This window comes from Arachis hypogaea, chromosome 19, assembly GCF_003086295.3.
Source record: "Arachis hypogaea cultivar Tifrunner chromosome 19, arahy.Tifrunner.gnm2.J5K5, whole genome shotgun sequence".
Lineage (NCBI taxonomy): Eukaryota > Viridiplantae > Streptophyta > Magnoliopsida > Fabales > Fabaceae > Arachis > Arachis hypogaea.
In genome coordinates, this window is record NC_092054.1 from 23,714,314 (window position 1) to 23,738,774 (window position 24,461).

Here is a 24,461-nt window from a genome sequence, read left to right on the forward strand (position 1 = left end):
AATTGAAGAGAAATAAAAATTAAATTAAATTTTTATATTGTGTTTGATATAAAATATATTGAATTAGATTATGTTTTAATATTATGTTTAATTTAAGATAAATAAAAAAATATTATTAAAATTTTGATTTTTTATGTTTTTATTTTTTTGAGGTGCTGAAAAGACGTATCAAATACAATACTAAATTATAATTTCTAATTTTAATTTTAATATCTGAAAATAAACGGTACCTTAACTAATTGAAAAAAAAAATAAAAGATTTTGACAAAATTACACCTCCTCCGGTTGAAGAAAACAAGAGAGTAGGGGGATCCAAATTGAGCAATAGGGGAATATATGATATATGTGCCATACGCGTATTTATTTGAATTACAGAGTATGTATGGAGACACATGAGCGTTGTTATTTGCATAACTCTTTGTAATAAAGAGCAAGTATGGGCTGCATAGCTACGTCCAGATCAAACATACTCCCTCTGTTTTTCCTTTTCGAGTAGTCAACTTGCTATAATATATATGCATTGGAATTGGACTCAATTCTAATCGGCCGCAAATTGCCAAGTAGCAGCTACCCCAATTGCAAATCGTCTTTGACTTCCACCATGTCAAACCGTGGTCGGCTCAATAGCCCCAAGATTGCAAATTGTGGTTGACTTTCATTTAAAAAAAAATTTAAAATCAATTTTTAGTATTTTTTATCATTATTATTTAATCAACATAATATTAAATTGTTATTTTATTAATTATATATATAAATTTTAAAAAATATAGATATAAATTATATTAAGGGTTAAGTACTGTTTTTGTCCCTAACGTTTTGGATCAAAATCAAAATACCTTTTTTCGTTATTAAAATCATCCTCAACCTTTAAAAACGCTTTAAAATCATCCTTTTCCGAATTTTTGGACCAAAATATCCTCATCATCATCATTCTCCTCCTCACCTTCCTCACCCCACCACCTCCAATGTCACCAACATTGCCGACGAGAATAAGAAGAAGGCTTCGCCGGCGAAAAACGACGCAGCGACTGCAATGACAACCCGCAACCCCTTCCACCTTCACATCGCTTCTATCTCTTTCTTCTCCGATGAACCAGCAGCGACAGTACCTCCTTCATATCGCTTTTCTCTCTCTCTTTCTTCTCCGATGAACCAGCGACCCAGCGGCGGAGAACCAGCGACCCAACGGCAGCAGCAACCCGTCCCTCCCTCTCTTCGCATCGCTTCTCTCTCTTCTCCAATGAACCAGCGGCGGCAGCGCCTCCTTCGCATCGCTTCTCTTTCTCTCTCTTCTCCAATGAACTAGCAGCAGCAGCGACGACCCTGCAGCAGCAACGGCGGCCCTACAGCAGCAACCCATCTCTCCTTTCTTTGCATCGCTTTTCTCTCTTTCTCTTCTCTAATGAACCAGCGGTAATCCAAGGATGACCTTGTCGCGGTAATGGCAATGCTGTCGTTGTGTCGGTTTTCTCCAGCGAAGCCTTCTTCTTCTTCTTCTCGCCGGGAATGTTGGTGGCAGTGGACGTGGTGGGGTGAGGGTGAAGAGGAGAATGATGATGATGAGGGTATTTTGGTCCAAGAATTTGGGAAAGGATGATTTTAAAGCGTTTTTAAACGTTGAGGATGATTTTAATAACGAAAAAAGGTCGAGGACGATTTTGATTTTGACCCAAGACGTTTAGGGACGAAAACAGTAATTAACTCTTATATTAATTTATGAATATAAAATATATTAATTTATGTGCGTAAAATTCTAATAAATATAAATATAAATTATATATTTTTTATGTGTAAAATATGTATAAATTATTATTAACTAAGTGTTGGACAAAAATAATAATATTTATTAATCATGTAGTATTATTTTTCATTTTATTCTATAATATATATAATGTTTTAACAGCAATATTATATTATCAAATTATTTTAATAATTAAATTAATTTAAAAATTAATATCTAAAATTTTAGTTGGAAAAAAATATTTTTTTAATTAAATTTAATTATAAAAATAATTTATTTATTTAACATTTTTTATGTGTTAATAATAAAACTTTTCATGTTTGAATCAACTTAATTGGTCTTTGGAAATTCATTTTGCATCAAATTAGTATCCGTAAATTTTCCAAAAATTAGTATTTACAGTGGTTTTTTTTGTCGGCAATGCTCACCGTCAACGGGGCTCTCGACGAAAACAATATTGTTTTTGCTCTAGTGTCAGCAAATGCCCTCTAATCACATAACCGTTCATGTTGACACTCCATTAAAGATTGCAAGATAGTGCTGAGACGAGGAAGAGAGGCTTTTGCATTGATTTGACAGTTACATTTAACGTCTTGATTAAATTGGAACACTGAATAATGTAAAATTAATTTGCTATAATTATTATAGATTGAGATTTTTGAGAAAACGTGTTAACTTAAACTGATCCCTAATTAATTTCTGCAAAGTAATTTTTTTGTTGAAAAAAAAAAGTGTAATGCATATGTATGCTCAATTTTAAGTGTATTTTATTCCTATAGTGATACCACAAATTGGATACACCGATTTGTTTTTGAAAAAGTTATAACTTTTATAATAATAAAATTGGGCCACCTGACTTTTTAGAAAAAATGAAAAAATTTAAAATATTAAAATCAAATCCTTTAATTTTATTTTTAAATTTAAAAAATTTAAAAATAAAATTAAACCTACCAATTTGTGTGATGTTTGAAAAAACTTGCATGCACTAAAATTGGACCTTATGATTTTTGTTTAAAAAAAGTTAAAAAATTTAAGTTACAAAAATCGAACTTTCTAATTTTAGTTCAACAAAAAATTATAATATTAAGATATATTACTTATTTTATTGTCATAAACAAAATTAGCCACAAATTTTTATATAGAACACTTTAGTTTTTATCAAATATTTATTATTCTAAAAGTTGTTAAAAATGCATTCTTATTGGACGGACTAGTTTATTCGTAGTTTTAAATAATTTTTTTAATACGTGATGTTCCTAACAAATTTTATTATAAAATAATTAAATTTTAAGTAAATTATTACAAGATAAATTAATTTTTTTCAAAATAGAAAAATAATCAATTCATCTAACAGAATTCATCTAACAGAAATAATATAAGGGCTTTTAAAATAATAAAAAAATGTTAAAAATAAAGTATTCAATTTGAAATTTTTTAAAAATTAATTTACGTATTTATTACTTGAAAAAAACATTAAACTACTTTTGAAAAGGATAGTTCATGAATGAATTTGTATAGAAGTATGTGTGTTTACATAAATAATTTATGAAAAAGTATAGGTAAACAATGAGAATATTAAACAATGTGAATAAAGGATATATCGAATGTTCAATTCAATAGGTATGTAGATGATTATGTTCATTATTTTTAATTGGATGGTTATTTCTTTAATTTTGATTCGATTTACTCATATGCAGTTAACAATGGCTGGCTGTTCAATTCACTAGGTGTGTAGATAATTATTCTAATATTAAAGTTTAAGAGGTAATTTAGGAATGGAGTATTTTTTACTTTATTGGGTCAATTTTAAAACCTATTATTCACATTATTTACAAAAGTCATTATCTACCTACCAAAACCGATAATTTATTTGAAGTACATGATCCAATCGTTGCCACCCAAATCCAAAGGACGAACATTGAAACATGGTCATATGAGACTATTAGATAAGAAAGCAGCATTATCATCACAATGACAAAAGAAAGGGCAGAATAATATATATTCACATAATTTGAATATGATGTTGCATTGTTGCACTTAAAGCAAGGGTTTTCATGACTCGGTTTGAGCTTAAAATCTAATTCATAATCTATCCCCGCCCATTTTGTGCTTCTATTTGTATGCTTGTAGTTGTTTTATTCAATAAACAAATGACTAGCTTACTCAACTAGTATATAGTTTAAATATTTAATACTTTCATGTTATACGCGAAGTTCAATGTGGTAATATATATTTTTTAGGGGGTAGTTATTGTATCAAAGAAAAATGGGTAATTGAAACCAGTATCCAAACATATAATTGATTATATTGAAAGAAAATACTCAAATAGGTAAGTTGTACAAATGATTTTAATCTTGCAACTATATTCCAAATTTCCAACCCATAGTTATATATAGTGGTTTTTCTTTTTTTATATGATTCCAGCTACAGCTGTATCTTTTCTAGATTTTTTTTTTTTGGTGACGTATCTTTCCTAGATTGATTTGAAAGTGTTTGTATGATTTAGAAAAATCCATTTCGATTATTCAATACATCTTGTTATATGTTGTTGGCTCTTGGAAGTTGATAATTTCCTAAACAATATACTATTTAATGCCCATTGAGTGCCCTGAGCGGATGTAGAGTTGTTTATTGAAGAAAGCAAAAAGGATAGTAATTTGTGTTAGTTTGGTAAAATTTTTATTTTTTAAAAGTGGTTTATAAAAATTAATTTTTTAAAAATTGTAATATCTGTATTTAATAAATTAAATTAAAAATAATTTTTAATAAATATAAGCAATAATAAATGTGTTCGATAAAATAATTTTTAAATTTAAAAATGTTATAATAGACATTAATATAAGAATTAAATTTAAATATTAATTAATGTATGAAATTATATTAAATTTTTTAATTTTGATAAGTATAATTTAATTTTAAAAAGCTCTCTCTTATATATTTTAAAAAGTATTTCTGACTTTTAAAAACTGCAAATATAAACACATGAGTTTTTTATTTACCAAACACAAAATAAAATGGTTATACTTTTAAAAAGCACAAATACCTCTATAAAAAATTTTACCTAACCAAGCCTCCATATATTACACTTTATCTACAATTTTGGTTAGACCTTTTTCCAAATTTTTTTGTTATGAAATATTTAATAATCATTTTATATATAAAGTTTATAACCAAAATTTTAATTATACTCTTAATATATTACAATTATTGAAAATTATTATTCTTTATCAATTTTATATGCTTTATTATCTTAAAAATATCAATATTCTATTTTTATCCATGTCCACATAACTCTTTCTCCATCTAATTAACATTTTGAAATTTAATTTTTAGTCAATTTCTTTTTTTTTTTTAATTTTACCATTCAAAACAGCTAAGTCAATATATCAAATTAAGTTTTCACGATCAACAAACAACAAATAAGATCTTAAAGTTTTCATGATTTCATACTAACAGTTTACTCAGTTTAATTTCTAAAAGTATTAGATAACATCTCTCTAAGTAACTAATTACAAATTAGATAAGTATAAGACATGAGAAGGGTAAAATTAAAAAATTTAGATCTTTTTAATTTTAAATTTTCACTTAAAAAGATAAAGTATGATTTTTTATTTTTAAATTTTTTTTTTAAATTTTTTTTTAGTCTTACTTATAAAATAAATAATAAAAAATTATACTTTATCCTCTAAAATAAAATTCAAAAGTTAAAGGATCAAAATCTAAAATTTAATACTAAACACTTAAGATAAATCGGAGTTATATACCCATCGCAAAAACAACAAAAGCTTGATTCCTAAGATTCAAAAGCTAAGTATAAAACACGTTAAACCTCAAAAAGGCACTAAATAAATTCTGTTAAGTTTTAAAATATTTTATCTTCTATTGTGGGATGACAAATATTTACTTGGATTAATTAAGTTTGACCTAATTAAATTTATAATTGATTGTATAAGTAAATATTTCAGAATTTGATATTGGCATTGATGCCAATTAGGATATTTATAAAAATAATAAACTATCAAAAGCAAGATTTGATATGGATATGAAATAGATTACAGCAACTATATTAAAATCGAAAACAATCATGACAATTATGAAGATAAATTTGGATAGCAACAACAAAAAGAATGAACTACTTGTCAGAATCCATTTTTTTGCTAAAAAAAAAAGTTAAAAATTATAAATAAAATTGAAATTTCAACTTCACGGATATTTTTATCTATTACTCTCTTTAAAATTCTTGAAGATATTCTAGAACCGGAATCATAATTAATTCCAGTCTCAGTCAAACCGAGTTAAGTATTATTTTTACTGAAAAATCGTAAAATTTGTTATTGAAAAGTTACTACCTTGTTAATTATATTTTTTGTCTAAAAAAATTTTTTAGCTACTCATTTTATTTACTACCTTCATGAATGAATCTTGTCCACTTAATATTTTATCATATGGTAAAATTCTCTTAAGATACACTTAAATTTAGTACATTATTTTTAAGGAAGACACTCTGATAAAGATACTTCAAATATTTTTTTTTAAAAATATTTGTTATTAACTAAAATTTAATACATATAATTAATTAAACTATATTATTTTAGTCAAAATTATATCAGATAAATTAATTTGGTCAAAAAATCAATAAACTAAACTTTGAACTAATTTAAATTAATATTTTTTTATAAAAAATGACTACAATAACCTTATTATAAAAAATAAGTAAAATATTTTTACTATATATTTTTTTTAATTTTAAAAATCTTGAATTCTAATCTTATAACGACACAAAAAAAGAAAAGGATTAAAATTTAGGGTTCTTAATATATATATATATATATATATATATATATATATATATATATATATTAATCATTTTTTATAATAGATATATTATAATTTTTTATAAAAAATATTAATTTAGACCGGTTCAAATTATAGTTTATCGATTTTTTGGTCAAATCAATTTATCTGATCTAATTTTGATAAAAATAACATAATTTAATCAATTATATGTATTGAATTTTAATTACTTAAAAACATATTTAAAAAAAGACGTTTTACAAAAAACCAAAACAAAAAAATCTCCTACTTACTCAGTAACACATTTAATTTTAAATTTAAAAAAGAATCTTGATTCAAATTTCCTTTTTTCAAGACCCATAAAACCTACACGTTCAAACGAGTATCTTTGGCTCTACAAGTATAAACTTGCTTCACAAGATAAAACTTTTGAAAAGCTACTTTTTTTTTTTTTTTTTAACCCCCGTTGCAACACACAAAAGACTATAACTAGTTTATGCTTTTTACATCTTTAAGAAATCAGCTCATAATGAAAAAAGGAAAGTTTCCGACGTCTCGTGTACAAGTTTAACCTATAATTACAAGCTAATACTAAGGAATCCTAAAAGAAAATGGCACAAGATTATAACTAATGTAACTATTGAGAATCAATAATCAACTTCGTCATTCACTACATTTCTCTTCCCCCTATTCTTCTCCTCATCTAAGTTCCCTCTCTTTCTTGAACTACAAAGCTTGTTGAGAGTCTTCATTCATCTTCCCAAAATTGATCTTGGATTTATATATATAATTTATCAATAAATAAATATATATCAATAATATATATTGTAAGATTACTTAAGATAATAAATATTTATATTGTGATTAAATGGTCTTGAGTTCAAGGCAAAAGGTTTTTTTCTGTGAATTTATATAATAGAAAGTATTTTAGAAGAACAATTTGACACCAAACATTTTCCACATTCGCTTTATATACAAGTAATTCAAACAATAACAAATACCATTTTAATTTCATTATACCAAAATATAAATTTCTTAATATCCAAATCTATTTATATATTGATACTCAATATATACTTGATTTATATAATAGTTCGAAAAAAAAAGCTTCTCAATTCTCATGCAATGAACCTCGTTTTTTCTTTTTTTTTTAACAATAAAAAATAAACAACACAAAAAAAAACATTGAGTACCGTCGAATTTATCATCAGATTTAGCGTCGCAAAATAGCGACGAATTTATCGTTCGATTTACTAGCAGTAACGACAACGAATTCGTAAGGTTAAGTAATTACCGGCGGATCTAGGTTTCCAACGGTAAATCCGCCGGTAATATTTGGAGGAAAAAAAATGAAACTGGTGCGTTCTTTACCGTTGAAAAAAATCTGACGAAAACCCCAATTAGTGAAACACTGCGTTTTGTTGAGCCACAATGGTGTACCGTAAAAAAAAACCGACGGTAATAGAGCGTAAATTTAAATCACAAACCCTCTTCCCCCTCATTCGAGATTCACCACCATCTTTCTCTCTCACTTCTTCCACTCTCTCCATCACCACCATCTGCCACCGCTGAGACTACCACCATCATAGCCCCCTATCTGTCGCTGTCAACCCATTGCCGATCCCTCCCTTCTTCTCCTTCTTCCCTTCTTCTCATTTCTCCTCGTGCCATCTTACCACCTTCGCCCCCACCATCATCGCGCCGCCGCTGCCTAGCCTTCAGCGAGTTCTCCAGGCTTCGGCGACCACCATTCCACCACCTTTAACTCTAGCGACATCATAGTGTCACTGTATTTTCACCTCTTCTTTGTTCTCTCCATGTTCTGCATTTTAGGATTTTTTTTAACTATTTTTGTTTTTTCTTCAAATTCTATTTTGGTTAAGTTGTTTCATTATTCTAATTTTAGTTAGTTAATTTAGTTAGATTTAATTTTTTTTATATTAGTGGATTTTATATGGTTAAGATAAGTTAGTTTTAGGATTTTTAATTTCTATTATATTACTGAAAGTGTTGAAAATTGACTGAATTGATGGATAATGCTACTGATTTTGTGTTAAATATGGTAAATTTGTGTGAATTGATGTTAAAAGACTATTTGTTTTGTTGAACAATTGCTGAAATTTGGTTGAATAGCGTTGACTTAAATTTAAATTGTCAACTGTTACTTAGTTGCGTTGATTTTGCATCTTTGATGTATGTGCACGCGAAGTGTGAGTTTATATGCCTCTATGTCTATTGTTCATTTTAAATTATATGTTGTAGCTACCATCTGATTTTGGATGTTTAATTTTTGCTTAGCATAGTTAATTAAATCTCTTTGTGATAAATGATTGTAATGTGTTGGAAATGATTTCCTAATTAAGTTTTGTGTATGTATGTTGTGTGTAAATGCCAAGTTGCTTGATTGAAGTGTTTTTCACACTTAGTATTCGATTTAGATCCAATAATGTACATTATGGTTGAAATGGTTCTATTCTAAGACACTTGCTGTTTATACTATCAAATGTTGAATTTAATACTAAGGTATTAGTTATAAGAATTACATTGGTATTATTATAATTTAATGTTAATTTTTTGTTTTGAATTTCTATTAATTGGTATACTATTTGCAGACATGACAACAAGTAGATGTGCTGTGGATCAAGCTACTTGTCGGTGGACGTGGTCGTGGTTGTGGTAGAGGGAGAGTTTCTTCCACTACCTCCGAAAATTATGGATCTTATTCCTCAACTCCAACTACCACGATAGTGTCACATGTTGTAGGTTTAGCGGACCAACCGTTCATCATGGTTCCTAACTCTAACTACGTACCTCCGTCTACGGCGATGACACTGCCTCCTACCGTTGGGCAGCCTGCTGCCATGGTGATGCCGCCTCCAGCGACGGATGCTGCGGCCCCGGAGTCCTCTCACGGAAGTGAGGCAACTGATGCCCCTCCACCACCTCTCATCGTATGGTTGACCATTTGGCCTGACGGCGGCATGGGATATGTAGGAATTTGAGTTTTATATATTTTCTATTTATTGTTATTGCTGAAAGTGCCTTCAAATTGATTCTAATTTAGTGGATTTAGGTTTGAATGGATAAATGTATTTTTTGTTTACTGATTATGGTCATTACTGAAAGTTCCTGGTTATTGTTTCTTATTTAGTGGATTTAGGTTTGGTTGTCTGGTTAGTATTTCCGGTTTACTGATTATGGTCATTGTTGCAAGTTCCTGGTTATTGTTTGATTTAGGTTTGGTTGCCTACTTGGTGTTTCTGTTTACTAATTATGGTTATTATTTCTTATTTAATGGATTAAGGTTTGGTTGCCTAGTTATTGTTTTCTATTTACTGGTTGTGGTTATTGCTGCAAGTGTCTAGTTATTATTTCTTGTTTAGTGGATTTAGGTTTGGTTGCCTGGTTAGTGTTTCCTGTTTACTAATTATGGTTATTGCCATATTGTTTTGTTTGTGAATTTTTGTTAGGTTTATACTGAACAACAACGCATGTACTCAGGAGATGACCAACGTCATCAAGCTGATGTACGACTATCCCTGACCCAGCTGCAAGAAGATTTTCGCTGAGACTAGAAGGCGATGGTTTCAAAAATGGGCAGTATTTATTTTTTTAATTTCAAACTTTTTTATCTAATTTATATCTTCTATTTTGATTAACTAATTTTAAAGTTTCTTTGTTGTAGCTGCACTTTATATCGGACGCTGAGTACAATCTTACTATCAGAAAGATATTCGACCATAGAATGAGTTGGCGGCTCCAGCAGATACTGAAGGATGTTCGTGAGGGGCAGGACCACTTAACAACCTGGCTCCGACCGAAAATAAAGAAGGATCTGTTAGTTTATTAGGAGACCGATGAGGTTCACGCATCGGCGTCACACTAACAGAACTAATAGGACATCAGCCAGGTCGTCCAAGTATACTGGCGACTCTGCGACCTTCATGAAGACTAAGGCTAGATTGATATGTAGTGACTTTAGTTTTGTTAATAACATACTTATATTCATTTGTATATTATTACTAGACATCCTAATCATATTGTTTTATTGCAAAATGTGTAGTCAAAGTCATTGGATCGCGAGGCGACATTGGTGGAGACGTTCGCCATCAGCTTCCACACTTCCAATTGAGGCTGTCGTCAGGATCTGCCACCAGTCGAGTCGTCGAGCTCAAGGAAGGCGTGGATTTGAGGTTGCAAGTGCAGGAGCTCCAACACAGCCTTCACCAGCAGGCTCAGGAGCTGAACAATTATTGGGAGGGGTATCAGGAGATCTTCACACACGTGGCGGATACGGATGACCTCAGATTGGGGTGGAGGGAGTAGCTGGAGCGACTTCAGCGTATGGAGGCTCAAATGGAGGTGTATCAGGCTCAGATGCGCGCTGCTGGCATCATACCTGCTAGTGGCAGCGATCCTGCTGGTGGGACACAGACATTACTGCCTTCTGTGTAGCCTCCTCAGGGCCACGGGACCAACGACGACGATGATGACGAGGACTACCTGGATCTGTAGTTATTAGTATTTCGTTTTATTGTTTCATTGTATTTATTTGATGTACTTGACTTTTAATTTATTTGAACATTGTATTATTTATTTTAAATAATAGGTTTTCATTATATATGAATTGACCATTAATTGTGTGAAAAATAAATTTAAATAAAAATTAAAGTTGACCATTTATTTGATTTTTTTTTTAAAATTGACATTACTGTCGAATAACGGTGCGGAAAACAACATTTTTTGGCGTCAATAATATCGTCAGAAAAATCTGCCGGTAACCAATTGATTCTTTGAGCTGGTAATCCGGCGCAGAATTATCGTCGGACCGAAAATTCCAACGATAAATATTTACCGACGAAATTTATACCGTCTGATTCATTCCGAGACGATAATTTTAATACCGTCAAATTTTTTTATTTTCTGACGATACGTAACTTTTTTCTTATAGTGAAAAATAATGCTACATTATTAACAAAATTGATATTTTTTCAATTCATATTTAACAAAAATATTTTTATTCTGAATTTCAAATTACAAATCCTTTAACCTAAATTCTAATAATTTAAAAATAAAGTGTTAACATAAAATATTAACTAATAATGATAAAAAAAATATTAGCCCAATTTCTATACATTATTGAAAAAATAAAAATACAAAACATAACGAAGATACTAAAAAGATAATATTTAAAATTATTTTATATATCATAATATCTATAATTAATAATTTCATATGCATGATATCTATATTTATTATTTTTAAAATTATATAATTATTTTAATGATAATTAATAAATATTAAATAAATAATTTTAAATTATTTGAACTAATTTTTTTTAATTGTGTTTCAAATATATTATTGAAGCATAAATACTCTGGCAGATCTAAGGCTGCTTTCTTAAGGAATTGACTGCCACTGGCTGTAATAATAAAGAAAAACATGGGTATTGTCGGATCCACAGCTCTATAAATAGAAAGGGGTTCTGCTTCGTAAAATGGCAACATACATGGTTAACTAAAACAAAACTCACTTCATTATTCATTCACTAAATATTGGGATGGCTAAAATGTTCAGAGCTTTTTTCTTCAAATCCCTTTTCTTCTTTTGGTACCGTTTCCTCTTTAGACAACTCAAGAGTCTCATAGGCCTCCGCAGAAACATCCTCAGCACACAGTTCAAGTACCAGAAGTTCTCTTCCCTTCTCCATCAGCACCACCGTTCTTCAGAACTCGGTGACCATACACTCGTCTTTGATGTTGAAAACGCTCTGTTGAAATCCTCTTCCTTGTTCCCCTACTTCATGCTCGTGGCATTCGAAGCAGGGGGCTTAATCAGAGCCATTGTTCTTGTCCTCCTATATCCTGTTGCGTGCGCAGCAGATATAATAGGACAAGAACTGGGGCTCAAGATGATGGTTATGATATGTTTTTTTGGAATCAAAGTAGATAACTTCCGAGTAGGAAGGTCGGTTTTGCCGAAATTCCTCTTGGAAGACGTTGGGAAAGAAATGTTTGATGTGTTGAAGAGAAGCAGCGGGAAGAAAGTGGGCGTGACGAACATGCCAAGAATCATGGTGGAGAGTTTCTTGAGAGAGTATTTGGAGATTGATGTTGTTGTTGGGAGGGAATTGAAGGTTTTCTGTGGATACTTTGTTGGGTTGATGGAGTTGAAGAAAAGTGCTTTGCATGCTTTGGAACAGGTTCAAGAAGGGAAAGGATGTTCCGATATGATTGGAATTACTAGATTCAACAAAGTTGTTGATCATCAATTGTTCTCCCATTGCAAGGTTTGTGTTTATTCCAAATTTGCTTTAGTTTTTGTCCTGTTCGTTTTCCATGTTAATTAAGTTACTAACAATCTTAAACATTGATTTTGGTTTTAAAGTTGATTAATAACAATAAAATTCTTTTATAAAATGCTATAATATCTTTAATTTTCATTATTACATTGTATACAGGGTATTAAAAATTGAGAATTGCAAGATTTTATATTTTGTCCGTTATTTCTATTACTTTTAATGTATTTTTAATACAATAATAATATACTAAAACCATGTTTAATAGATCAAGTTAAACAAAGAAAATGCTATTAGAAGAAAAGAAAAATCCAAGTCCAATTTTTCATGCAGACTTTTTGTTATTATATTTTAATTTTTAATATTGTCTTTCCTTAGCATAACAGCAATGCCCTGCAACTTTCCAGGAGTTTCCTAGCTTTTTACCCGATAGAGTCTAGTCAAACGTGTAAAAATTCGAAAAGAGTGATTAAAATTAAATGCCCCTGCATCCCATATGTTTTGCAGTGCATGCATACATAATTGAATGAAAATGATCAAAACACACATTTTCTTTTGTCTCTTTCTGTATATTATTTTCTAACTGGATGGAACAATAAATAGGAAGTGTATGCGGTGTCAGAAGCAGAGAAGAGAAGCTGGCAAAGGTTATCAAAGGACAAATACCCAAAGCCACTAATCTTCCACGATGGAAGGCTTGCCCTTAGACCCACTCTATTTGACTCCATAGCTATCTTAATGTGGCTCCCCTATGCCCTAATCCTCTCCATTATTAGAATCTCACTTGCCCTCTCTCTCCCCTATAACTTCTCAACCCCCCTCTTGGTATTTACTGGCATACACCTCACCACCTCCAAAATCCCCAAAATGCCCCCCAACAATAATAACAAGAATACTGGCACCGGCACGCTTTATGTGTGCAACCACAGGACCTTGCTGGACCCTCTTTACATTTCTTTCACTCTTCAGAGGAACTTAATCGCCGTTACTTACAGCTTGAGCAGGATGTCAGAGATTCTTGCACCAATCAAAACGGTGCGTTTAACTAGGAACCGGGATCAAGATGCAAACATGATGAAGCACTTGCTCGCCCAAGGAGACCTAGTTGTTTGCCCCGAAGGGACCACTTGCCGGGAGCCTTATTTATTGAGGTTCAGCCCTTTGTTCTCCGAGATGTGCGACGACATTGCCCCTGTGGCCGTTAACAGCCACGTCACCATGTTCCACGGCACTACCGCCGGGGGACTCAAGTGTCTGGATCCTGTGTTCTTTCTCATGAATCCCTCGCCAGTCTACACCATCGATCTCTTGCAACACGTGCAGAGATCACAGTGCGCTGACGTCACAGGAACTACTGAGAAAGAACACAGGGCGAGATTCAAAGTCGCGAATCACGTGCAAAGTCAGATAGGGAGCGCGTTGGGGTTTGAGTGCACTAAGCTTACGAGAAAAGATAAGTACCTGATTTTGGCGGGTAATGAAGGTGTAGTTATGAACCGAGAGTGTGGTAAATCTTAGGTACTGTAATTGTTAGATACTTTGGTTAGTTGAAATAGGTGTGATGTTGAAAAATGAGTTCAAAAAAAGACACAAATGGCTCTAAATTTTTACATTACATTATACTACTAGCTATAGGCTATAGTGGACCACTATTGTTTAATTTTTCTCACTATTAATTGTGTATTAATAACTTTGTTTCCTGTGTAATATAAAGCAATGTTGATTTGTCGATACTTTTGTGTTTCATATTTATTACTTTATGTTCACTCTTTATCTCTATAGTACAATTTGCAATTAATGTTGCTGCCCACCGCTTAAACACGTAACAGATCAAGGTGACACAAGAAAACGGTCTTTGTGGCAATCATTCAGGGAGTACTCTGCATCAAATTTAATTTAATTTGTACAATTAATAAGAAGTAGTTCACAAACCAGAATGGCAAGTAAATATCTTTTACAAAAATTGAAGTTTAAATAAATTAGGATATCAATTTGGTTTGTTTTAAAATGCTGTTTAATTAAATGATTGATTAATGGTTTGTTTTAAAGAATAGACTCAAATATTTATGTGGATTAAATAGTTTAGTTGTGTCGGTAATTGAAGAGAATTTGTGTATGGAATAGAAAAGATTTTTTATAATAACTTAATATATTATTACTAAATTTATAGCTTTTATTATATATAAATTTTATTATGTTAATTCAAAAATAATTAAATTTTTAGTTTCTCATTGTATCATAAATTCAGTCTAAATAAAGGAGTTCTATCTTATATTTATTTTCTCTCCTTACAGGATATGTACAATGATACAAATACACTGTATATATATGGTAATATATATTAAAGTTAAAAAAAAAAAGCTAAAATTTGTTTATTTTATTTAACATTTATTAATTCTATCAATAATTAATAAATATTAAATAAAATAAATTTTAATTTTTTTTATTATAAAATATTTTTAAATATATATAGTATTATATTCAATTAAATATATTAATTATGTAATGATTTATAATATCATAGTTTTATATAAAAACATCATTATTATTGAAGTATCTACCTATATATAATAAAGGCTTGTAGTTGTTTAGACACAGTGAAATTAAAGCCTCTTCATTAGGTTAAAATTCAAATAATTGAATATCTAACTGGACCATGTTAATGAGGTGATCAACAACCTAGTTCTTTACTCGATTGTCAGTAACCGATGCAATGCTTTACAGTATGGCATTTAGGTTTTACAGTGGAAAATAGATTTGTTACTGTCGAGAAATACTTATATGATATTTTTGTCACCTTAAGTATAATCAGGAATAAAAAACTAAAGTAATTTGTTTTAAAAGTTTAAAATCAAAATACTAAATATTTATAAGAACTAAAAATATATTAATTATTTAATCTTATGGAAGTTTTATATCTTTTAACCAAAAATAATATATAAAAGATGAGGAAAAAAATGTCAGATAAAAATTTTAAACTCAAATAAAATATGTATAAAATAAAAAAATATTTGAAAGATAATAAAAAAATAACTCAATAATATTAAATGCAATAAGTGTGTAATAATTATAGGGATTACGTATATAAAATTATATACATTAAAATAAAATAATTTTAAATTATTATCTCTTTAGTATTTATTGAAAAAATAACAAAAATACTATTTGCACATAAAAATTATTTATTAAAAAATTAATCGCTCTATAAAATACATGTATAATTTAATTTATTTTTAATATATATTTTATATTTTAATGTATATTTTATTTTAATAATTAATTTAGATCTAATTTTAATGTACACCTGATATAATTGAAAAAATAATCGGTGAGTTCCAGACATATCACATTTTATAATAGAGGTTAAAGCAAATTAATTTATGGAACAAGAATGTTTCCTCTTTTTTTTTTCCCCACACTTTCATGTAATACGCCATTGTTGAATAATTTTGGAATATCTGGGATCTGCATCTCACTTGCACAACAACCCACTGCCACAGAAAAGAAGCAACTTTGGCTACTAACTAAATGTGTATACTTTCTCTTCCAATAATAAATGCTATGCACTCTTAAAATGCGCAACTGCACACACATATGAAACAGATAGACAGTGTGAGTGGGAGGAGAATAATAAACACACAATATTTGATTCCCAACTGACATTCCCAGTTCTATCCAATTGGCCAGAGATAAATCATGAGGCCAATCTAATTATAATATCATGACATTTTTTGAATCAGTGCTGTAAGGATATTATATTTATTTTTGTTAAGAAGTTCAAGAGTATATGTAATGGTTTTGGTTAGTATTATTGAAAAGTGACATTTTGTAATGTTCATACATTAAATATATTAAAAACTCTAGAATTTTCTCTTTATATTAGTAAGTAAAGCTTACATTGGTTTAGCATCTAATAAATGATATTAGGTGTATAATCTTTACCATTGTTAATAAAGTAGTTGGTACAAAAAACAATATTTTGTCACAATAAATAATTTTCAAAAGACCCTTAATTTCATTTAAAATTTTAAAAATTAAATAAAAAGTCATACCCATTGAAAAATAATTACAACTGTCTAATTTTTTTCTTCTAACTTTTTTATATTGTTTAACTTACACTTGACACGAAATTGTGCCTTAGTCTTTAATGTCTATTATATATTATTAAGTTTAATTTCCATATATATATATATACTTTGAGGAAAAAGTCTTATGTTAATATTTAATTAAATATTTATATTTATATTATTTTGATTTAAAAGATGCTTCAATTAAGCATTGGTTTCACAATATATTATTATTACATCATAATTATATAATTGTGCTTTTAAACTGGCCGTACAAACAAATAATATTGTATTATATTAATAAAACATTTATATTGCTCAAATTGGGTTACCAAACTGAAACATCGCCCGAAAGTTATGGAAGCAAACCACCCACAGTTTCTTCTATATGATGTTCTACTTCTATCTCTTGCAACATACATTGATTAATTCTGAAAAAGGGAATGCATATGGATTTTTTTTTTAAAGAGAAAAACCCAAATCAGCCCCTGACAATTACCTCGAAAGACAACGAGGCCCCTGACAAAAAAAAAACCCCAATCCGGCCCCTGACAAAAAAAATAAACCCAACCTGGCCCCTGACAATTACTTCGAAAGGACAACGAGGCCCATGTGCCAAAAAAAATAAATGTTATTTTTTTGACACAGGGGCTAATCTGTCCCAAAAAAAATTTATCAGGGGCCGGATTGGGTGTTTTTTTTTTTCTTGGGGGCCTCGTTGTCCTTTCGAGATAATTGTCAGGGGTCGGATGGGGTATTCACTCTTTTTTAAATTATGACCGTGAAATGTAATACACACTATTGCTGCGTATGAGTGGTGGATCTACATGACCAAGTTGCACCTGCAACATTAACTGTTCTAGTGAGGGAGTTTGTGCCATCTCTTTTTTTTTATTTTTCTATTATTAATAAAGATTTATTTATCATGTGTTTTTAGAGTATATGTTAAAAACATAAAACAAATTTTTTTTATTAAAAAGATAAAATTCAAGTTTTTAATATATTTATTTTGTATTCATTAAATTAAAAAATTTAAAATTTTTTACTAGTAATAAGTTCATATATTCTTAAGACAAATAATAATAATAATAATAATAATAATAATAATAATAATAAGGATTCAACTATTTTGTTTTCGAAAGACACCAATAATAATATTAATTTTTTCAGTTTTTTATATATTTAATATATAAAAAAGGATAAACTATTATTTTGGTCCCCTACGTTTGGGGTGAATTCTATTTTAGTCCCCAACGTTTAAACTGTTCTATTTAAATCCTAAAAAGATTTGATTTGCATCAATCAAGTCCTTCCGTTAAATGGGTGTCAAATTATTGACGCCGTGTCCGACGTGGCAAGGAAGAGTTGATAGTGGTTAGTAAACGTGTAAGCCTTCCCGCCCTTGGACATAACGCATGCTGCTTACCCTGACTCTTCTTCTTCTACTTCTTCTTCTTCTTGTGAAGCACGAAACGCAAAGGAAAAGCCAGAAACCCTACCACTAGTCACTGAAAGATTGCGATTCGCAGCCAGAGAAGTGACATTATCGTTCAGTTACGTTTAAGCTCCACAGCAGCAGTGAGTTTGAAACCCTTGCTTTCCGGGAGAAGATCGTGTCAGGTATTCCATTGTCAAATCTTATGAACCCATTTGGTTTTCATCTTAATGCGGGTTTATATGTAATGATGTATGTTGATATGTGATTGTTTTGTTTTGTAGTTTCATATTCGTTTCTTGTTCTGTTTTGGAAGTCTTTATTTTGCCCTAGTGATTTTATTTATGCATTTCTGTTGTTGTTGGTCAATGTGAGAATTTTATGAAGTGTATTGTGTTTGTGTAACAGTTTGGTCGAGAGATGAGCTATTTTAGTGTCAAGATACACCATGGGGGGAAGTTCGGGTTTGATGGTGAACCTTTACACTATGTGGGGGGTGAGACTTTGATAGTGGACTACTGTGATGAAGATAGGTGGAGCAGGTTCGAGGCTATGGAGATAGTGCTCGAACAGGGATATGTGGTAGAGAATATCGCTGCAATGTGGTATAAGTCTCTGAACGATGAAACAGATGTAGGGTTGAGGATGCTTCACACAGACAAGGATGCCATGGACATGGCTAGAATTGGAATGAGGGACAACATGGTGGAGCTTTTTGTTGTTCACAAAGATGCTGCTGCTACTACTAGGAAAGGCTGCACTATTGAGGAAATTGAAGAGATAGATGGTGATGAGGCTGCTGCACCCACTGCAAACACTATTGGGCCTGGTCCAATTGTGTTGCACAAGGCCCAGTTGCACAAGGCCCAATCTGTTGCTCAGGCCAAGGTGGGTGAGAAGCCCAATGTGGTGACAAAAGCCCAGAATGATGTGCTGGAGGATGGTGATGAAGAGAGGTCAGAGGGGTCAGATTTCTCAGGTGATGAAGAATCTGAGGATGATGACTACCAGCCAGGAATTGATGATGAGGGGGACAGTAATGAACAATGGAGTGAAAATAGCTCTGGAGATACTGATCTGCATGTTGCATTTGATGACAGCGATGATGATTGGAATGCTGATGGGAGTTTGTATGATGTTGAAGTCACAACTACAAAAGATCCTCAAAGGCCGAAACAGAGTATTCCAACTGAGAGAGAACAAGGAGAGCAAAGTGGCAGTGTTAATAAGGGTAAAGAGCAAGTGGTGGCTGCTGGATTAAGGGATGAGGATGATGGGTATGACAGTGAGGGGTTGTGGGATGTCCCTGTAAGTGATGATGAAGGGGATCCCTTGTTCAGGAGGTACCCAGTGTATAAGGGATTGAAGAATATGAAGGAGTATAAATAGGAGGTTGGGACAATGTACGTAGATAGGAATGCTTTTAAGGAATGTGTAACGAGCTATGCCGTGCACAGTGGTAGAGGAATATGGTTCTCGAAGTGTGATAGCCACCGGTGCAAAGCTGTTTGCAAAGAAGGTTGCAAGTGGTTTGCTTACTGCCATAAGATGAAGCGAGAGGATTCATGGCAACTGACAAGCTGTTACAAGAAACACACATGCTCTAAGGCCACCAAGATTGGTATAATGAGTTCTCAGTGGCTAAGTAAGGCTTTTATGAAGAAGATATGTGAAAACCCGAAAATCAAGTTGAGAAGTTTGATAAAGAAGGCTCATAGCAAGTGGAATGTGGATCTCACAATGACCAAAGCTGCCAGAGTGAAGCAGCAAGCCCTGGATGAAATAAATGATACCTATGGAGAGCAATATAGGAGGATTCATGACTATGCTGCGGAGTTACTGAGGTCTAATCCAGGGTCCACTGTTCAGATACAAGTGGAGAGACCTCCTGAATTTGAGCTAGAGACACCACCTCCTGGTACGGACCTGAGACCACGATTTCAGAGGATCTATATCTGCTTGGAAGCTTGTAAACGGAGTTTCATGGTGTGCAGACCCATGATTGGCCTTGATGGATGCTTCATCAAGACTCCATATGGGAGTCAACTGCTAACAGCAATTGGATGGGACCCCAATGATCAGATTCTGCCAATTGCCTATGTTGTTGTTGAAGCAGAGACGAAAGATTCGTGGAGATGGTTTTTGTTGAATTTGTGTGATGATTTGGGAGTTGATAAGATCAGATGGTGTACATTCATGAGCGACCAACAAAAGGTAACTCTCAACCTAAACTTGTGTAATTAATTCTTTCTTTAATTCATGTCTTGCTGTTATTGACTGGTGATGTTTTTAAATTCTGCTTCAAAGGGATTGATCCCAACCTTTGATGAGTTGTTGCCTGGCATAGACCATCGTTTTTGTGTCAGGCACTTATATAGCAACTTCAGAAAAAGGTTCCCAGGTGTTCAGCTAAAGATTATGATGTGGAAGGCTGCAAAGGCAACATATGTCCAGGAATGGGAGAGGAGGATGAAGGAGATTCAGCAGGTTGATCAAGGAGCTTATAATCATCTCATGGAGATCCCTGCCAAGTATTGGAGCAAGTCCAGGTTTAATTATTTTCCTAGAGTGGATACACTTGTTAACAACATGTGTGAGTGTTTTAACTCTGTTATTGTAGAGGCTAGAGAGAAACCGATTGTTTCCATGCTAGAAGACATTAGGGTTTATCTAATGAATAGGTGGTCTGATAACAGGCAAATTATAGTAACATATGCCGGAGAAATATTGCCAAAAATAAACAAGAAAATTGAAAGGGAGTTTGATAAGGGTGGGGAGTGGCTGGCCATATATGCTGGTAGGGACAAATATGAAGTGTCTAGCAGTCAGGGTAATAGAGCCAAGTTTGTTGTGGACTTAAACTTACATGAGTGCTCCTGTAGAAAATTTCAACTAACAGGTTACCCTTGTGAGCATGCCATGAGCTGCATTAGGAAAATGTGTCTAGATGTTAAGAACTATATCAACAAGTGTTATAGGAAACAGACCTACGTGGACTGCTACCAACATGTAATCTACCCACTGAATGGACCAAATCTCTGGTCCCGGACTGAGAATGATGATGTGCTGCCACCAGTGTTTAGGAAACCAATAGGGCGCCCAAAACTGAGGAGGAACAAGACTGGTGATGAGCCACGCAACAATGGACCACTGTCTAAGTTAGCAAGGACTGGACAACAACAAAAATGTTCATATTGTTTTGCACTTGGTCACAACAAAAGAACCTGCCCTAGAAAACGTAAGATGGAGGCTGCAGCAAAAAAGGTAAAGTTGTTATTGTCAATTTGATTTCAATTCCTTACATGTGAATGTTTATACTATCCCATTAACCCAATTTGTTGTTACTGTTTATAGCAGAATGCAACTGCACAAGCCAAGAAAGGGGCCAAGAAAGGGGCTGGCACAACTAGGACTCCAAAACCCAACAAGATCCCTGCCAAGACAACAACACAGCCAGCAACAAGACTTCAGCCAAAGAGGAAGAGCAGTACACAAGTTGGAGGAAGCCAGGAGTCACAAACATCATCCAAGAGAGCTAGATGCAGCAGCAGTGCCAGTCAACCACAACCATCAATAGCAACAGTCACTAGCCCATCAAGGAGGTCCCTGAGGTTCATGGCAAAAACACCACCTAGGGCCTGGAAGGCATTGGGATGAAGAACATAGTAGATTTTAGTGATTCCATCTGTTTTGTAATGAATCTGTCAATGACCAAGGACTAATGTCCCTGTGATACTTTAGACACCCTACTTTAAGACTACTACTGTCATGTTGATCTCTTTTGTGTTGTTACCTTTTCATGGTTATATTTAAGGCTTGTTTGGATATTGTTATGGTTAAGAGAAGCTACTTTAAGACTTCTCCATTATCTAATGAATTACATGAATTTTCAGCAGCAAAGTTATGTGAATTGGCAAATTAAGCCTTGTTTTTATTAGTAGATAAAACTGAAATAAACTTGTACAGAGCCAAATAATGTATGTCACAATACAGGAACTCATTGCTATTCATTTCAATCAAAAACCTTACAATGTTTACAGCAAATGGCTTTACAGACACAGCCACAAAAAAAATTCATTCTCTCTACATTACTGTTATCACCCAACTGTATGTCAATTTTTTCAATCCCTAAACAATTGACATTCCCTACAAACCAGGGGACAACAACAGAATGGCAAAAATAAACAAAATGCTAACCCCCTAAACCTCAATTGAGTCGATCACATAGCAGCAGCCCAGCCAGTGTCCATCCAACAATTCCAACACCAAGTGCCAATGCAAACTTCCTTTCAGCTTTCTGCAGTTCTTCTTTCAACGAGCTTGCTTTGTTCTTCAGTCTTTGAATTTGTGGATCTTGTCCTTCAGGCTCTGCCCAAGCAAAATAATCGCATCCATCTCCTATCTGTTCTCAACCAAACCAACACGAACACACCAGCACGAACACACCAAACACTTCAGATCCTTCAACCACTAACACCCAATGCTATTTTCAAACAGGAGACAGAAAAGATGAGACTCACCTGAAAGTTGACGCAGCCCCAGAATCTTCTTCCTGGGTTCTCCGCTGTAGATGACGTGCGCAATACCGGTCTCTCTCCACAGAAGCAAGTCCTCCTTCTCCCACGACTCTTGGTGCTGCTACGCGAACCTTGGGAGGACGACTGGGTAGCCATTCTCATTCTCAGCAGACGATTTTGATTCAACTTTGGGGATTAGGGTTTACTTATTGGACTGGGCAGCATTTCATTTTCCTTTTTTTTTCCCTGCTTCCAATTCCAACTGTTAACTACAGGCAAACTGCCAACTTTGCCACGTCGGACACGGCGTCAATAATTTGACACCCATTTAACGGAAGGACTTGATTGATGCAAATCAAATCTTTTTAAGATTTAAATAGAACAGTTTAAACGTTGGGGACTAAAATAGAATTCACCCCAAACATAGGGGACCAAAATAATAGTTTACCCTATAAAAAATATAAAAATATTTATCTTTTCAATAATTTTAAATAATTTTTATAGTATCTTTAAAATGTATTCTCAAAGTACATGTTATAATAATAATAATAATAATAATAATAATAATAATAATAATAATAATAATAATAATAATAAAGAGGTGAATGCTATGGTGCTTAAAAGGTGGTGCCTATTTACTAAAGAAGGTTAAAAAATAATATTTAATTTAAAAGATATAATAATAAATAATTTTAAAAAAATCAAAACTTACTACAAAAGGTAAGTTAAGACAAAATTTAGACACCAACTTATAAGCATCGTAGAATTAGCCTAAAAAAGAAACCTAAAATGTGACTCGATCCATTCAGTTGTAAATAAATTTGTGCAATTTTGGAACTGAAGCAAAAGGCTTCATCAACATGTGAGATTTGACTTTGATGGAACTCAGTTGTTAACGTGAGATACTTTAATGCGCATTTTGTTGACATTTATTTTGACTATCAATCATCAAGTTGTACATATGAAAATATGAAATGCAATACACACTTTGCTACAATTCTTTATTACACAAATGCCTTAATAAATTACATGGATTTGTGTTTACTTGACCTACAGACAAGAGTGTGTTGACCATATACATCAACAATCCATTACAATTAGCTAATGACTTATGTCATAAAATTATTTTTTTAAAATTTAAATTGATTAAAAATATATATAAATAATTATATTTTTAATACATTTTTAAATAAGATTTTTTTTTTTACATTTACATAAATTTTTTTTTGCATAAACTTTTTTATTTGTGTTATTTAAAAAAAAATTAGATCAATGAATGTATAATTTTAAACTTTTAGATTATAAAATTGTTAATATTATTTCATAAAATTATTTTTTCTAAAAATTTAACCTAATAAAAAAAACGCGTAAATAATTATATCCGCAAAAATTTAAACATCATTAGAGTACTTTATTTGCTATTACAGGAAATAATTCCTTGGATACTAATTATTATAGGAATGTAGTTCTTTACTATAAAATGATGAAACAGACTATCCACACCTACATTGAGACAAGTTAGGCACGTTTTTTAATCGGAAATGTTTGGTAACCAAAGAAAACCAGCCAAAAACAGTTATAATTTGCTTTATTTAATATTTATTAATTG

The 24,461-nt window shown here is 31.8% G+C and overlaps 3 protein-coding genes across 4 annotated transcripts; all 3 read left to right on the plus strand.

The window, feature by feature from the left end:
- Nucleotides 1-12,034: 12,034 nt before the first annotated feature.
- On the plus strand, nucleotides 12,035-14,566 carry LOC112778114 (probable glycerol-3-phosphate acyltransferase 3). The gene is made up of 2 exons (XM_025822479.3): nucleotides 12,035-12,824; nucleotides 13,437-14,566. Exons 1-2 carry the CDS (start codon nucleotides 12,096-12,098, stop codon nucleotides 14,349-14,351), a joined length of 1,644 nt encoding a protein of 547 aa, XP_025678264.1. The 5' UTR covers nucleotides 12,035-12,095; the 3' UTR covers nucleotides 14,352-14,566.
- Nucleotides 14,567-19,736: 5,170 nt separating this feature from the next.
- On the plus strand, nucleotides 19,737-20,579 carry LOC140182197 (uncharacterized). Its single transcript, XM_072228332.1, has one exon. The coding sequence runs from the start codon at nucleotides 19,737-19,739 to the stop codon at nucleotides 20,577-20,579; it is 843 nt and encodes a 280-aa protein (XP_072084433.1).
- Nucleotides 20,497-22,095, plus strand: LOC112779470 (uncharacterized). Of its 2 annotated transcripts, none has more exons than XM_072227159.1 (2): nucleotides 20,497-21,599; nucleotides 21,690-22,095. In XM_072227159.1, the coding sequence occupies exons 1-2, from the start codon at nucleotides 20,619-20,621 to the stop codon at nucleotides 21,990-21,992; spliced, it is 1,284 nt and encodes a 427-aa protein (XP_072083260.1). In that variant the 5' UTR covers nucleotides 20,497-20,618; the 3' UTR covers nucleotides 21,993-22,095. The 2 variants fall into 2 exon arrangements, with proteins under 2 accessions (XP_072083260.1, XP_072083261.1); XM_072227160.1 differs by having other exon boundaries at nucleotides 21,693-22,095.
- Nucleotides 22,096-24,461: the final 2,366 nt, after the last annotated feature.